Genomic DNA, 15,883 nt, shown 5'->3' with positions numbered 1-15,883 from the left:
CAGTATCTTGGATTTATACTTCCCTTGCTGCTTCTTTTTGTGTTGATTTTATCCTGTGCTTGGTAACTGCTTACCCTGTAACTTCTGTTGCTTTCTGGTTGAAGTCACATTTTTTCTTTTCTCTTTGTTTTCATAATTATTCACAGAAGACAAAGCTGTTGTGCAACACATTCTTGTGAATTCCATGTAAATGTATATACCTCATTGTTTCTTTGGATACATGTATATTGAAATTGATTTTTCAAAAGTGAATGATGCTTGAAAATCTGAGAAGCAAAAAGAAGGAAACAGCCTGCCTACTTAAACTTTTACTAACTAGACCATTGTCCAGATACGAAATATTAAACTCTAATTTCAAGGTACAGTGTACTCAGTAGTACCAATCTAAGGTATTAATCTCTTCCTGTTGCTTGTTCCTGAGAGGAAGATACTTCCTTCTTCATTCTTCCAGTGGTTCTCTCTGTACTGCACAGCGAGTATCCTGTGAATCAGATCAGGGAGCTGATTTGGCTTGAAGTTGTATGCTGACGTGCACTTACCATCTTCTGGTTGCCAAAAATAGCACTGTCCTGCTCCTGTGTTACTTCTTGCACTATGTTGGTACAAATGTTTCTTTAGCTTCATAGTGAGCAGGCTTGGAGTACTATTCCATGTGAGAAATAATCCAGCAGAAGGGGATGACCTTTCAGATGCTGTGTTGGGACCACTTTTTGTGGGAGCTTTTTTTTTTGAGCAGAGGTGGTAGTCAACAGGACAAAAAAAAAAGGATTTAGTAAAATGGGGTTTTTCTTCTGTTATGTTGTAAAATGCATGTCGGACTACACAGTCTTGAAAGAAAACTTTGCCATGGAAGCTGTCTTTAAATCTGAACTGTTTGTTAAACTATTTGAGGCTCTAACAGGAGGCAGGTGAATGGGTTTAGCTGAACCAGGGCTGGGAGTCTGGAGAGGGGTATGTGGTGGGGTGAGTGTATGTGGAGAACACTTCCAGCCAGGATTACAGTAATATACAATATGAAACCATGTCACACTGAGCCAGTGGAAACCTGAGTTAAGAGAGGAGAATGGCATGAAAGTAGAAAAACCTGTAATAGAAAGTGCAGTGAATCATTGCAACCTCTGGTGATAGGATTGCTGATAAGTTTATGCTGATCTTTGCTTCTGGAAAGGGCAGTCTGCCCTCCCTGCAGCTTTGGCTTTGTCATTCCCTTACTCCTATTGCTTCTGGTGATCATGAAGTTGCGGGGTAGGTTGGATTATCTCATTGATCTGTCTGAAAGCAAACTTGCCAAATCAGGAGTCTGGCAGGTTGTTTCACTTGCTAGAAAATGATGTGTCTGTAGAACTAACATAATGCAGGAACTGAAGTGCAGGGAAAAAAGTGGGATTGTGTCTTTCAGTAGCAATTTAAGTTACATGTGCTTATGCAGATTGTGAAGTAGCCTTTCTAATTTTTTCTGCCTAAGTATTTGTTTCTATAAAACCTTAACAAACCAACCGTGAAAGGCCAAACAAACAAACCCACTCCACCACTATCCCACAAACCCTCAGCCATCTTCATTTACCTCATTCTGCAGTCAAATTGCAGTTGGTGGCAGAGAATCTTCTCTAGTTTTTGTTCATGTTTTTTTTTTAAAACAGAGTGCAAGCATGCTTTTGCAGCTAAGACTGCTGAATCTGGAATTGTTTTTATACAATGAGGTGTTGGCTTCATCTTGTAAACAAGTACTTTTATCTTGTAGATTTTCCAAATCTGTTATTGTATGTTGCATTCTCAGTACTGATGAGCATCTGTAAAAATTCTGTGAGCAAAGTACTGCATAAAACCCAACATTTTATATGTAGGTTAGTAATCAATAATACACCATATGCTAACTTTTCATCATAAGAACAATTTTTTTTTGTATGTCTAATGCTGGTAACTGGCATTGAAACAAGTTCTCCATGTGGCTAAAAGTAAATTTGTGTGTTGTTCAGATCTGTGACGTATCTTATATTGCAAATACACAGTTCATGCTGCTGATTTCCATGGCAAGGGTTGGAATGAGATGATCTGTAAGATCTCTTCTAACCCAGGTGATTCCATGGTCCTATATATGTTAAGTTGTCGTTCCAGACTCTGTAAAAACCTGAATTTAAAAAGGAAAAAAAAAAAGTATTACTCATGTGGCTAGATCAAATAAAGATGCATGCAACAGCAGCATTTGCTGTTACTCTTCTACATCTCAAATTAAATGTAGCATCATATTAGTGGATGTTCCTTTGACCAAATCACTTGTAACTATTAGAGTCTGGGCTGTCATTTTGTGGGGATGAATTACGTTGGGCAGTGTAAGTCAGTGCATCCCCAACAGCTGTGCCTGGGAAAGCAGCAGATACCTCCATCTCAGCCCCCTATGCACACATGAGCTTTCTCAGTCCTTTTTGACTGAGCATGTGTTTAGCTCCTAAAAAAGAAGCAGTAGTTTACTTATCCCTATTAAAGCTTTACAGATAACTCTGTCAAAAATTCTCACTGGAGTTTTTATCTTGTTGTTCCATTAGAAATTTTCAGAAGTTGCAATGGGCATCCAGGTAAAAAAGGCCCAAAATCTTTTTATGAGCTTCCTGCTAAGCTGTAAATACTGCAGACCAACAAATTCCAAAGCTTGCCTGTTACAAAATTTTTATTGGTGATGCTTTAGTAATAACATACAAAGGGCATAGTGAAGTTCCATGTTTCAATTAAGAGTTTTAAGCATTTGATCAGTAATCTTGCACTCCTCAGGCATGGGATCTGTTACAGTTGAATACACTGAAGATGATAGTTTGAAAAGTTTTCTTTAGCTGTTTTCATGATCAGGTTACTAACAGATTTGCTGATTTCTTGATCTTTGCAATACAACTACAGTGAAAGCAGTCTGTGGTTTGTTTAATGTATACAAGATAAAAGCAAGTTTTCACATCTATGTTGTGGTCTTAAAAACAGAGCAATACAACCCAGCTTCTTCTGCAATACTTCATGGGGAAGAGTGAATCACGAATGACTGTGTAATTGGCAACATTAATTCTCTAATGTGACTTTTTATGATGTATGCCTGTTCCAGTGAGTGCTGCTCTGAATGGTAGCCACTTAGCTGTCAAAATTTTGGCAGTAGCTCTAGAAAATCCTGTAAAAATTGAAAGAAACTACCTCTCATCTAATGAGGAGGAGGATGCAGCCACTGAGCTGAATTTACCATTGTAGCATATTAGTATCTTGCAGAATTTTAAGGTGTCATTCCATGAAACAGTTCTAGCCTGCTATCCCATAATGGTTTGGAAGAGAGATACAGTCTTTTTCTGAATAAAATGAAACAACTGAGTAGTGGTTCCTGGCCCTTTGATGATTTACTGTGAACAGTAAGATAAAAATCTATTCCACACAGAAGCCATTTGTTTGTTTTGGTGGTCCTTCTGTTTTTCCAGTAAGACCAATGCATTTTAAAAGCATTCAGAAATGTAGCAGGCATCTCATTTCTCTGAAAGCAAGATACCTCCCAATATTTTTTCTGGTGTAAGACAGCAAACTAAAGATTTGAAAGACAATCTGGTAAGGATAACACTTGCACAAATATTAAGATGAGTGATTTTTCTTCACAGCATACAAAATGCTGAGTCAGTTTGTTTCTTATTTTTGTTTCAAAAATGAGATGTATTAAAGAAATGTCAGTAGTATTTCTGAAGTACATTTACGTATTGAAGAATCTGATGATGTGTGTCAATGTACTTTTAATTTTATTTATCTGTAGAGTTGGCAATTTTCTTATTTCCTTACTGAAGAAAAGGATATAAAATATGGTTGAGTTGGTTAGGACAGTTTCTTGTTTAGTGACTAGAGCTACTTTGGAGACAAGCTGGCTGTAATTAGTGTTGATGCCCTTCCACAGTGTCCCTCAAGTTGTAGTTGCAGTTTTAAGAAAAAATTCTTGTTGGTTTTTTTTGTTTGTTTTGTTAGATTATTGTTGCCCCACCTTATCCTGGTTGCTCACAGTCATACTGCTTCTGTCAGTCATAGGGAATTTTCAGTAATTTTTTATTATGCTTTTTAGAGTATCCATAGTAGATACCCTAGAGCTTTATGGCGTCTTTAGAAGTACTGAGCCTGGCAGGTGAAGATAAAGAGCTTTCATGACATGATGCCCTGTGGAAACCCACTATAGAAGGCTTGTTGTGCTGTTGGTACTGTGTGCTTTGTGTCAGCCCAGCATTCTGAAGAGCTGGTGTGGTGGTGTGCCTAGGTACCAAGCAAACCATTGTGCTCCAGACATGCTCCCGCCCTAAAGCAGCTGAACACAGTTCTGATGGTGCCAAGATTTGAAAATATGGCATCATTGTATTACGAAATAGACTATGTTTATCAGTGCAACTGATACTGGTTAATTTTACCACATTTCATAAAGCTTTGGCAACTTGAGTTTTACTAAATTATATTGTTAATTTTGAAAAATCCTGCATAAGTGAATCTCTCAAAGAATTGATGTTGCCATTGTTCGTTTTTTTTTTTGAAGTATTCTAGTCTTTTCTTCCTAGCAGGTGAGAGAGCTGTAGAAGGTGTTATGAATAGAAGCTGAGCAGTGGCTCACAATGAGCAATGTACAATCTAAGCGTTGTCTTATATTGCTGTGTTGTAAGTGATTTGGACTGTGAGGAAGTGAGAAGCTTTCTGCCAGGAAAACAAAAAATCCTATGAGGCTGAAAATGGCTTCTGTCCACTCTGAGGAGGACAAACATGCAGAATATTCTGGCTATGGATGCTCCACGTAGCAGTTGGTTTCCTGTGGGTTTTTATAATCCTGTGGCCTGAAAGCGCAGTTGATTAGTTGCAGTTCCTTTAGACACTCTGATTCTGGGGGCAAAAAAATGTCTCTTAATACACCATTCTGGCAGCTGCAGCATAAGTGTGAAACCAGAAGTTTATGTTGTGCACTCAGTAGCAGGAGAACATGGAGATGCTTGTTAAGCAGTCTTTTATGGGGGCATCTGAGCAGAGTGTAGGAAGGAGTGCAGTTCCTTACTGGTATAGTAGTCTACCTCACAGACTTCTCTGCTTTCAAGGAGTCTTATTAGGGTGATCTGTGCCCAGATACAGCTTTTAGGTTTTTTTATAGGAAACTCATTGGCTTGTTCTAAAAGAGAGCTTCGGAGTGAATAGCACTTCAACTCACTGTGAATGTTCAAGACAACATGATTGGAATGAACTGGGAGCTCAGTTATTACTTGACAGGGCAGTCATTCATACCTTTGAGGGTATTTTTAAGTAAAAGCTGAGAGGTTCAATTTATGAGGCTATTCCTGAGGATTATTGAGATCCCACATTTTTGATACCAGAACTCAAATGAAGAACTCTTTAATTCAGATACATTATGTGCCTTGCAAGGCACTGTGTGACTGAGTGGTTCCATTTGCATTATCAAGGATTACTTGGATTTTAAAAGTTTGAATTTTGTGTAGAAGCTCTGTTTCTCCTGTATTTATCATGTTCCTTCAACAGTAGGGAAACATCAGATGACAGAAGAGGTTTCTTGGCACGGGATTGTAGCAGTTTCTGGTTTTGTGTTTGTCTTTAAGGAACTGTCATAAGGGAGCTGCATATGCTGTTTATAAAGATAAGACAATAAGGGGTTTAAGTTTGGTAACTTATGTATTCCAAAAGCTAAGTGAAGACATGTAAGCTTAAGAAAACTGTATTTCTCAGAGAATACAAGATTGAGCAATTTGTTTATCTAGCGTTGTGTTGTTAATACCCTTAACTGAAGGTTAACTTTGGACTTCATGGATTTTAGTCTGCTCTAATACTTGTAGTAATCAAGTTGCTTTTCCCCACCCTACCCCCTGACTACCAGACACTGCCATGGTATGTTATACTCAGCCATTATAAGTTAAGAAAATATCCCACTAGTACTCACTTCACAGTTTCAGCATTTATTTTATCTATGCTTAAGAGGTCTTCCTCCATTTTCTTTCTTAGAAACTGAGTTTTAACTGTTATAGCCCATGGCATCACTTTATAAAGTGATGATTTTAAAGAAATCTAATGCAGTAGAACTCGGTCATTAAATACTTAAAGACCTAGATGCTATAAAGATTTTGAGGGAGAAAATTTTTGTCTACATTTCAGAATTTGTTTGAAGGCTTCTTTAATGTAATTTTTACTGCTAGATACGATTCTTCTAAAAAACAAACCTGATCCTCACACTGATCCAGGCATTGTATGGTTTGTTTGTGTGCTTTAATGAGAAGGACGTGGACATTAAATTATTCTGCTTTGGAACTGTTGGTATAGCTTTTCACCCACTCCTTCTGTTTGAAAAAAGATTAATATTATTTTAGCCACTACTACATAGTTCTGAGAATTAATGTTGTTCTACTGTTGTCATTCAGCATACGTTGTAGGGGTGTTTGTGCCATCTCTGCTTATTTTTTTCAGCGCAATGCGTGTGTTATTGTCCAAGTTACCACGACCGTGGATTGTTGATGAGAAAAAAGATGATGGTTACACTGCCTTACATCTGGCAGCTCTTAATAATCATGTGGAAGTGGCTGAACTTTTGGTGCATCAGGTAGGACTCTTTTCTCAGGAGGATTTAAATGTCATGCTTTGGTTAACCATCTGATGTGAAAATAGTTGGTTGCTTTACGCCTGCAGTTGCAATGCAGAAGCAGTGGAGGAGGGAAGGATGTGTTGAGCTCTAAAGGTCAAATTTGCCTTTGAGATTGTTAAAATGGCCTAATGGTGCAGAGGGACTGAAAAATTGGATGCCTAGTTTCATTCAACAGATCAACATCTGTACAGTGAATAATTGATGCATTTAATCACTTCTGTTCTCAAATCCCCTAACTAGGAATTGTATTCAGGGTCATAGTCAGTGTCCTAATGGACTGCCTTGCCTGTAGGTGAATTGCTGGGGTGATAATGCTCTAATGTTTTGAATATCTTGCAGGGCAATGCTAACCTGGATATCCAGAATGTTAACCAGCAAACTGCTCTTCATCTTGCTGTTGAACGACAGCATACACAAATTGTTAGGGTAAGTATCTTATTTCAGTAAGCCATATGGTTAATGGCATTTGACTAAAGCTGCTGGCGGCTGTTAAAATATGAATACTTCATGAACATTTAAAAAATTATTTGACAACATATAGTCACTGCGTGTTTCTTTGATGGATTTTGTTTAATTCAGAAGACTGCCAACTTGCACAGAAGGTCAGTCAGCAATATGAACGCCACTTGAGGCGTGCTAAATTTTTGTACATGTACATTATGGTTTCCTCTGTGTGGTTGCCAATTCCAGCAGTCCTTCCTTTTTAGTAAAGAAAAATGTGTTCGGCTGTTACTTGTCTGAATCTTGTGGTGCTGTAAGGGGATCTTCAGATAGCATTTCTGATGCCTCTTGCTGTATGAGTAATTGTTCTTGCTCATAGCTTTCGCATATTGTAACATGGAACATGTTTTTATGACCTTAACTATTTTTCAGTCTCTGATTGTTTGACATTTCCTGCTCTTAACTTGGGACACCTATAAGCAGTGAACAGTAGTACCTTATTGGTGAAAGGAATGCTATCCTAGTTTTTTGTTTGCATGGGTGCAAAAGTAGATGCTTCAACTTAACTAGCACAGGAAGTGTGACTCTGGCATAGCTTGCTGTTTCTGGCCTGTGTGCACTGTCATACAGGACCTGTATGACTGTTTGCCTTGCTGCTGTGGGCTTTTGAGGCTCAGAGAGAGCACTCGCTGCTCTCACAGTGGATGCATCAACCTGGCCTCAGCTTTTGACATAATTTTTTTGTCTTTTTAGAGTGATCTTATATGAAAAGCTGTCTCCGATTCAGGCCTACACAGAATTGTCCCCCCTATGCAGACCTGCATTCTGTTAAGTGTTATTTTACCATAAGGTTTCTCCCTCTCCGAGGGCTGATGGGTGTGATCCCGTTACAGTGAAACATGTGATACGGCCCTATATCTGGAACTGCTTGCTACCAGAAGAATGGTTTCCTAGAGTCAGTGCCACTTGCATCCTGCAAGCTATTTGGCAGCTGTGTTTGGTGAACTCTTGTGCCCTTCTGGAATTTATGCAGTACCTGGGAATACAATATTAATGTAGCAGATGAGCAGGAAGGCATGCAGAAGAACTAGCATGTGTGTTTGACTGACATGCTTTTATTTGAGAATGTTTAAGTGAATGACCCTGTAGAGTATCCGTTTTTCAGAACTGGATTAACTTTAAGAAGTCCTAAAATAGCTCATGCAGCCATGCAAAGAACATGTTGGCTCCATATTTCAAAACTAATTCCTATTGGATACCTTCCAGGGCTGGGTTTGTACCCTCAGGCATTTGTGGAATAGTGGTCAAAGGTAGCATGGTTGTTTTAAAAGTCCTCCTGCCATGACAAAGGGCAGTGGTTTGCCTTTATTTTTAATTAGTTTTTTTTAAATATATGCAAAATCTCTGAAGTTCTGTGGTAGTCAAGGATTCCAGGAGAAACTCAAAGCAGTAAAGAGCTAGGGGCAGACACAAGATATGAATATGAGAAAAGAAATTGGGCCAGAGTAAATCCATTTAGAGAGTGTAAGAAGTTGAGACTAAATTGTGTCAACTGTTAGCTGGTTTTCTTGGTTTCACTTGTGGAAGAGAAGGTTGGGGAAAATAAGCTGCAAATAATTGCAGGCAGAGACTTCCTTGAAAATTAGGCTTTGAATTCCTTTTAGCCTGTTCTGAATTCTGAGGTTCTTTGGTTCTGAGAAACTGAGCTCCTTGCAAGTATGTGGGTTCCGAAGAGGGAGATCCCTCTTTGTATATTCCTGTTTTTAGATGCCTTTTGTCTCTACTGCTAATCCCAATTTTGCAGAGTAGCAGAAGCTCAAAAATTGAAGTTAAAACCTCAGCTGCTGCCTACAGGTTTCTGAATGGCGACAGTGATGGGGTTTAATTTTTAGGGGCAGTTGTTTTTTTTTTGTCAGCATGTATTGCTTTCTTTTGTTCAACAGTATTTAAGAAAGTTCTGGTGGGTTAAATTATGGAAGGGCTGTATGCAAAGGCTATAGGAATAGGAGGGCCTGTGCAGCCTTGTGCTTGTTTTGTGTCATGTGAACAGGAACAGGTGTCTAAAATTAGCCTTAGAGAAAAGTCTTAGAGTTCATTACTTTCCAAAGTGTTCTGAGAGAGTTTTTAATAGTGTCGTTGGTTTTTATGTCTTCTCCTGAATTAGGGTAAACCAAAGTACATGCTTAACTACTTTGCTAGTGCAAAGACACTGTAAATTAAGTTGTAAAGTTTAGCACGGTGTGAAAGTGGTGATTTTTGAGGTCAGTGAAACCTAATAGTAAAGAATATATTCCTGTCTCAAGTATTGTACATATTTGCTGTAATAAATTACACTGTTTGTAGGCTGTCTTATAAGAATTAAAGTCTAAGGAAGTAGAAAGAATCCTCTAAAATTGTGTCTTTTGTAGCACTCAGAGCACAGGCAAGCATTAGCCTTCTGCTGAAATAAGCCGGGTATTTGAAACAGATAAATGCTTTGTTTGAGGGCTGAGCTCCAGGTATGGAAAATAGATTTAAATTAATTCAACTGTGAATTGTAGAAAGATAGGAATAGTCCTTTTGAATTTTCTAGAGATTGCTAAACCATAATTTTCTGAAATTAGTTCTGAAAGGAATAAATAGGGATTTTTTTTTACTTTTTAAAATTTGGGTTCTCTCTCTTTTCAGCTCTTAGTCCGTGCAGGTGCTAAATTGGATATTCAGGATAAAGATGGGGATACTCCCCTGCATGAAGCCCTGAGACACCACACCCTGTCACAGCTCCGCCAACTCCAAGACATGCAAGATGTGGGCAAGGTAGATACTGCTTGGGAGCCATCAAAGAACACAGTAAATAAAACACATTTATTTATTCTTTTTTTCTGCCTGTATATTTGTCTCTTTGTCTTGTTCTGTACTGTCAGACTGGTTTTTGGCAGCATAAGCTTATGTAGACATTCTGCATTAAACTGCAGTGTAGGCAGAAATCATACTTTTCTATGTGGCTTTTCACATGAAGTCATTACCGTTTTTAAAGAAAGAGGGTTATGTAGCTCAAAAATATTTCTACAAATTTATCTTCTGTAGTGAACATGTATGGCTGCCAAAAAATCAAAGTAGCTGTTTTGGAAAGAGAATTAAACAGTATTACAGTACAGAATAAGACTGAAATGGTTTTCTGTGATTCAGCATCTTGCATGTCTTTGTAACTTTAGTTGCTTAGTTGCTTCTATAACTTTCTGAAAGTATGTTCTGTTAGAACAAGGCATTCTTAATTTTTTATGTTTATTGATATGTATATTTTTGACAGAGTTAATTTCATAAATTGTGCTGTAGTAAGGAAATAGTAAAAAAAGCCTCCAGGTAATAAAAGTCAAAATATTTTACTGAAAAAAAAGAAACTCTTACACCCAAAAAGCTCTATGAACCCCATATATAGAGGTGAAGTTTATAGTTTACCTGAGAGACAAAGGAGAAATAAAATTATGGAGCAATTCAGATTGAGAAAAGGAAACAGTTTTTTTCTTTACATACTAAAGATGCAGAACATAATGGTGGATAAGAGCTGCTGAACCATTAGTTACCAGTATAATGTTTTTTCTAATTTTAACTGAGTGTTAAACTGAGGAAATTTTTTGTTGTTGTTGCTTTTGCATTTCATTAAGAAAAAACAAATACACCAATGTTATGGAAAATCTTTGTTCAAAACAATAATTCCACTGTACAAAAGCTTTTTATTCAAATTGATTACTGAATCTCACTGAAATACACCAGAATAAGTTTTGAAAAAACATTTGAAGTATGACTAGCATGTGTAAGAAAATGCATGTGTCCTTTTAAATGAGACAAGAAGAGTGGTTACAGCTCAGTTGTTTCTGTGATCTGAAATGGACTCTATGAGAGCTGTCTAGAATACTTTGTGTTCATGTGTTTAACTGTGAAATGAATGAAAGGGAAATTTTTTTCCTCAGATTTGGCATTTCATAAATTGGTTTCTCAGCCCAGTCTTATTAATGGCCTCCAAAATGAAACTGGAGTTGTGTATTGAATTTTGAGGGTTTTAACCAAAGAAGCGGGTTTTTTTCCATCACCTTTTAAATTTCTCTTTGGGGGGATTTTATATTTTAAAGAATAAAGTTTTATCTCTAGTTTAATTTAACAAGTATCCTTGGTTTAAAACAAAAGTGTAATTTTTTAAAAATTTCTATTGAAGTAATAAGACAAAGAGCAGGTAAAAGATATGAGAAACAAAGAAAAAAATGCCCTCATCATTTGTGTCTCTGATCACCTAAAAATATTTAAAGTTTTAAAAAATCATGATCAACCAATACCTCCTATCCTTTATTAGCGTGATCAAACTACTGGTCATTTCTTTGCACTTTGTTTAGCTGCAGAAAAAATTTTTGCCAAACTAACAAATTTGGGTGGTTTAAGTAGTGTGGAGAAGAATAAGTTCTGGCAGAGAAGAGATGAAAACTTGCTTGTTTTTATTTTATGTGAAACATAAAAGATGGAGTAAATATACCTGAAAATGCTTTAAGATGATCAGCAAATCATATTATCTTGAAAACGTTTTGTGAAAAACAGAAAATAAGAATAATATTTGTATCTATCTACCTTTATTTAAATGACAGTAAGGTAAAAATTCTATAAAGTAGATTTTTACCATTAAACAGTTTTAAATATTAAGCTGCCTTTGGCCCAAACTTGAGTATCAATAAAGACAGAATTGAAGCTGAGAAAATATGTGCAGGCATCTGGACCTTTAAAGCTATCCAAGGACACATTGGTAATTTGTCTTGTGTGGAATTGCTAATACAGGTAATGGATAATAAACGATAAATAGGATTAATAATTTCACCTGGGAATCAGTAAGGCTTTCTTTTTGTAAATGTGATGACTGAAATTGAGGGTTTGTTTTCAGAGATTTTTTTATTATTCTTCATTAATTCATTTAAAGGTTGCAAAATGTGACAGATTTCATTAGGCTATGTGATAGCAACACATCTCTGTAAATATTTAGGTTTTAGAGCTCATTTTTACTTGGCTAAGTTTTAATTAATTTTGGACTGCTGTCTTGGAGACTCCAACCTACTAAGGCCTGTATGGTGCCTCTTTGTATTACATACATACATAATAGAAATAATTATTTCTATTTTTGTTTCAGTTGAGTAAACTGAAAAGAAAAATCTCGCTCGCGGGATTTTAGAGTTTTTTCATACTTGATCAAGTTGGACAGCAACTCATTGAAATTGTGTGATTTGTTACTTTTTACTTTGACCACTGTTTAAAATATGAAACAATACTTTTTACTGATTATAAATTAACTTAATTCATAAATGGAACTAAATTGAATGAATTATTTAACATTGTTTTTTCTTTTTAAGTAGTTCCTTCTGAATGCCAACATTATGCCTGTTGGAACAGGCTCCCCAGGGAAGTGGTCACAGCACCAAGCCTGCCAGAGTTCAAGAAGCTTTTGGACAATGATCTGAGGCACCTGGTGCAAATCTTGAGGCTGTCCTGTGCAGGGGCAGGAGCTGAACTTGGCGATCCTTGTGAATTCCTTCCAACTCAGGATCTTTTATGTTAAACATAAAACAATTTTTGTCAGGTTTCTTCAGTTGATTTTTTTGGAAAGACTGTTTAAAATGCATGTAGTGAGCAATCTTGACAGTACACAAAACCCTACTCACTTTAGGTACCATTCTGAAAAACATTTCTGTGCTCCAGTGCCATGAGCAGTGAACCCCATTTCTTTAAATAATTTTTAATTTTCCATACACCATATTGTGGTGATTGTGCAGCTGGGAGGAGGAGAAATTTTTTGAATTATAGTCTCCACCACCGCAGAAATGTCATTTGAATTGCTTTATTACAGATGCACTGTTCTGGCCTAGAGTACTTTTTATCCTAAATAACTGTTATTATTCCCAGGGTCATTTTGTGTAATTTATTTTAATATACAAGTATCTTTAAGGTGTCTTCTGACCCTTAAAATGCTTTTAAGTGATGCCACTGCCTAAATCCTAACTTAAAAGAAAGAAACTAATGGAAAGTGTTTACTGCTTCAAAGTTACAATTACTTAGATGATATTTATACAGTTTTTGTGGATTGCACTGAGACTTTTCCTTCACTGGTGAATTGGCTGGGACTGGCCTGTGTTGATGCATTTCAGGGCTAGCCCCCTCCAGAGGTATGCTGCAGCCATACTGGGCACTGAGACATAATGGAGAATATTTTGTACATGGTTTGTTTTGTGGTGTTCTCATTCTTTGTGCCTGAAAAGTTGCAGGCTTATTGAGAAATGTCATAGGATGCAACATTGTCCGGGTGTTTTCAAGTTGTACAGCAGAGGCATTTTAGGACCTAGGGTTTTTGTGAATAATGTAGATGACTGTTCCACAATGACTCTGCCGACCTTGGAGCAAATCACTTTCACTGGGTGTTGTGCTGCCTTGGCTAGATTAATAATACAGTCCAAAGTACCGGGACTGAAGCTGGATCAAATACCTGCTTTGCTTCAGCCAGTGCTGTAATTGAAGTGCAGAAAAATAGTCTCAATTGATAAAAGAAAATTTTCTGTTACCTGAACACCACAAAACAATTTGATTCCATAACTTACTGATTTTCCTGGTATAAAGCCTTTGGAGCTGTACTGTTCTTACCTAATCATGAGGAAGAATGCAGGAGGAGTATCTGAATTCATAAAGTGACCTTCAAGAGTCTTGTAGCTTCAGTGATACATATTGATATAATAACTTCTAATTTTAAAAAAACAGTACAGACTGAGGTTTAAAAAAATGCTTCCCTAAGCAACTGGGTTTCCTTGAGTCGGAGCTGCCCTAGCTTTACCAAAGCTCTTCCTTTGAATACAGTGTAATGTAGTTTACTGAGGGATTCTTAGTGATGCCAGCAGTTCTGTAGTCTATGTTATATTTAATGCATTTCATCTGATCTAGCTTTAATACCAAAAGATGTTGGAGCCCACAATGCTCTGGGGAATCCGCTCCTTGCTGGGGTGTGGTAGTGAGCCTTCTTAGTGTTTCTAGCTGACCCGGTGAAGCAGTAACACAAGGACACAGTAACAGCTGTAAAAGGGCAGAGTAGCATTATGTGATTAGATAGGGACAGTGTGTGAGTGTTAATTCATCCGGGCTGAGAAAGACTGAAATTCAGTTACTTTCTTGGGCAGGTACTTTACTTGCTGGACTAAAAAGTAGATGTGCATTTATTTCTCTGCTCAACTGTGATTTCAGTCCAAGTGCAGTGGTAGCATTTTGTCTGAATTAGCAATTTGAGTATATACTGAAGTGTGTTCTGAATATACCCACTGGAACTTTGCCCTTTACAGTGCTTGCATAGAAGGACAGCCACTTCACACATGAGTATAGGTGTACAGGAGATTTGAGTGCTTCAGTAGAATTATTCCTTGCTGAATTTTAGCTCCTTAAAGGAAAGCTGAATATAGCTGACTCAAAATGAAGCAATTGTTTTGATTTTAGTTCTAGAGACGCTTCCTTTGGCTTACACATTTACATATATATGTGCATGTGTGCATGTCAAGTAGCTTTCTTTTAGCCAGACGATTCTTAACTGTTTCGAGAGTCTTGCTTATGTATTTGTTTTCTTTCAGTTAATAATGGGACTTGGCACTCAAGGAGCCGAGAAGAAGAGTGCTGCATCTATTGCCTGCTTCCTGGCAGCCAACGGGGCTGACCTCGGCATTCGTAACAAGAAGGGTCAGTCCCCTCTCGATCTCTGCCCTGATCCAAGCCTCTGCAAAGCATTGGCTAAATGTCACAAAGAAAAAGTCAGGTTTGTATATTCATAAAATACTGTTTCCAAATGTCTGCTTTCCACAGATTAACTGAGTTTGCTTTTTAATGTTGAGCCTTTAATTAGCAAAAGCTAATCAAAATTTGGGGGATTGGTGGGGTTTTTTGTGTGTGGTTATTTTTTTTTTAACTTTCAATTCTTTAGGATTTTTTGGTACTCTGAATGCTATTCACAAATACATTAATTGAAACTTACTGAAGTCTTAGAGAACTTTCATGCATATTAGTATGGGAGAGGGGAGAATGGGAAGGTGTGACAGTCTTCGAGGGGGATTGGTAGAACTTCACAAGGCAGTTGGGGGAAAATCCCTGGAAGAATAACTAAGCATTGCAAACAGGTTGGCCTGGAAAGTTGTGAAAACTCTGTCCATACAATTTTAATGACTGAAATGGGCAAAGCCCGGTATAAACATACGAATTCTGTGTTGTTGCTGCTTTGAGAAGGTCATCTACAGAGTCCCTGTTAATCTGAACAACTGTATGATTCGGTGAAAAGAGAACGAAGGGGTAGGTCTGATGTCTCTAGGAATTACGGTTTCAGTGAAATACGTTATCAGGTCCATGCAGTATCAGAGGATGCACCTTGTCCTAGTTACGTTCCACCCGTTGCCGCAAATGATTCTCACCTTTAATTCCTGTATGGAAATCAAAACCGTACTCTTAAAATGTGACAAAGAGAGGCTGTTTTTATTGATGCTGCCCTGGCAAAGAGTAAGGTGCTTATTTCCTTTCGGGGTGTGTGTGTGTGTCCGTGCTTCCCGGCCCCATCCCTTGGGTGGCGGGAGGTTGGGCACGCACGCCCTCTGCGGGCCAGCGCAGCGCGGAGCTCCGGCCCGGGCTCCGGCACTGCCGGCCGTGGGGATGGGCGAGGCCCGGGGGCTGCGTCTGCCCATCACAGGGCACGTCTCTGTTAGTAAAGCAAGCTCTTAGGAGGAGAGAGAGGGACTTTATACGTTCACAACACGATATCCTGACTTGTGTGTCCTGGTTCTGTACAATGCC

The 15,883-nt window shown here is 37.9% G+C and overlaps 1 protein-coding gene across 5 annotated transcripts in view; it reads left to right on the top strand.

Annotated features, from left to right (window-relative positions):
• Nucleotides 1–15,883, top strand: part of MIB1 (MIB E3 ubiquitin protein ligase 1) — a 77,175-nt gene that overhangs the window by 44,673 nt on the left and 16,619 nt on the right. For 4 of the 5 annotated variants that reach the window (XM_068190896.1, XM_068190886.1, XM_068190924.1 and 1 more), the window contains exons 13-16: nucleotides 6,448–6,580; nucleotides 6,962–7,048; nucleotides 9,731–9,892; nucleotides 14,680–14,861. In XM_068190896.1, the coding sequence (XP_068046997.1) occupies nucleotides 6,448–6,580; nucleotides 6,962–7,048; nucleotides 9,731–9,892; nucleotides 14,680–14,861 (564 nt within the window). The remainder of the gene's footprint in view (nucleotides 1–6,447; nucleotides 6,581–6,961; nucleotides 7,049–9,730; nucleotides 9,893–14,679; nucleotides 14,862–15,883) is intronic. The other variant, XM_068190906.1, reaches the window with a different exon arrangement.

This window comes from Anomalospiza imberbis, chromosome 1 (genome assembly GCF_031753505.1).
Source record: "Anomalospiza imberbis isolate Cuckoo-Finch-1a 21T00152 chromosome 1, ASM3175350v1, whole genome shotgun sequence".
Classification (NCBI taxonomy): Eukaryota; Metazoa; Chordata; class Aves; order Passeriformes; family Viduidae; genus Anomalospiza; species Anomalospiza imberbis.
This window is presented reverse-complemented; position numbering and strand designations above follow the sequence as displayed.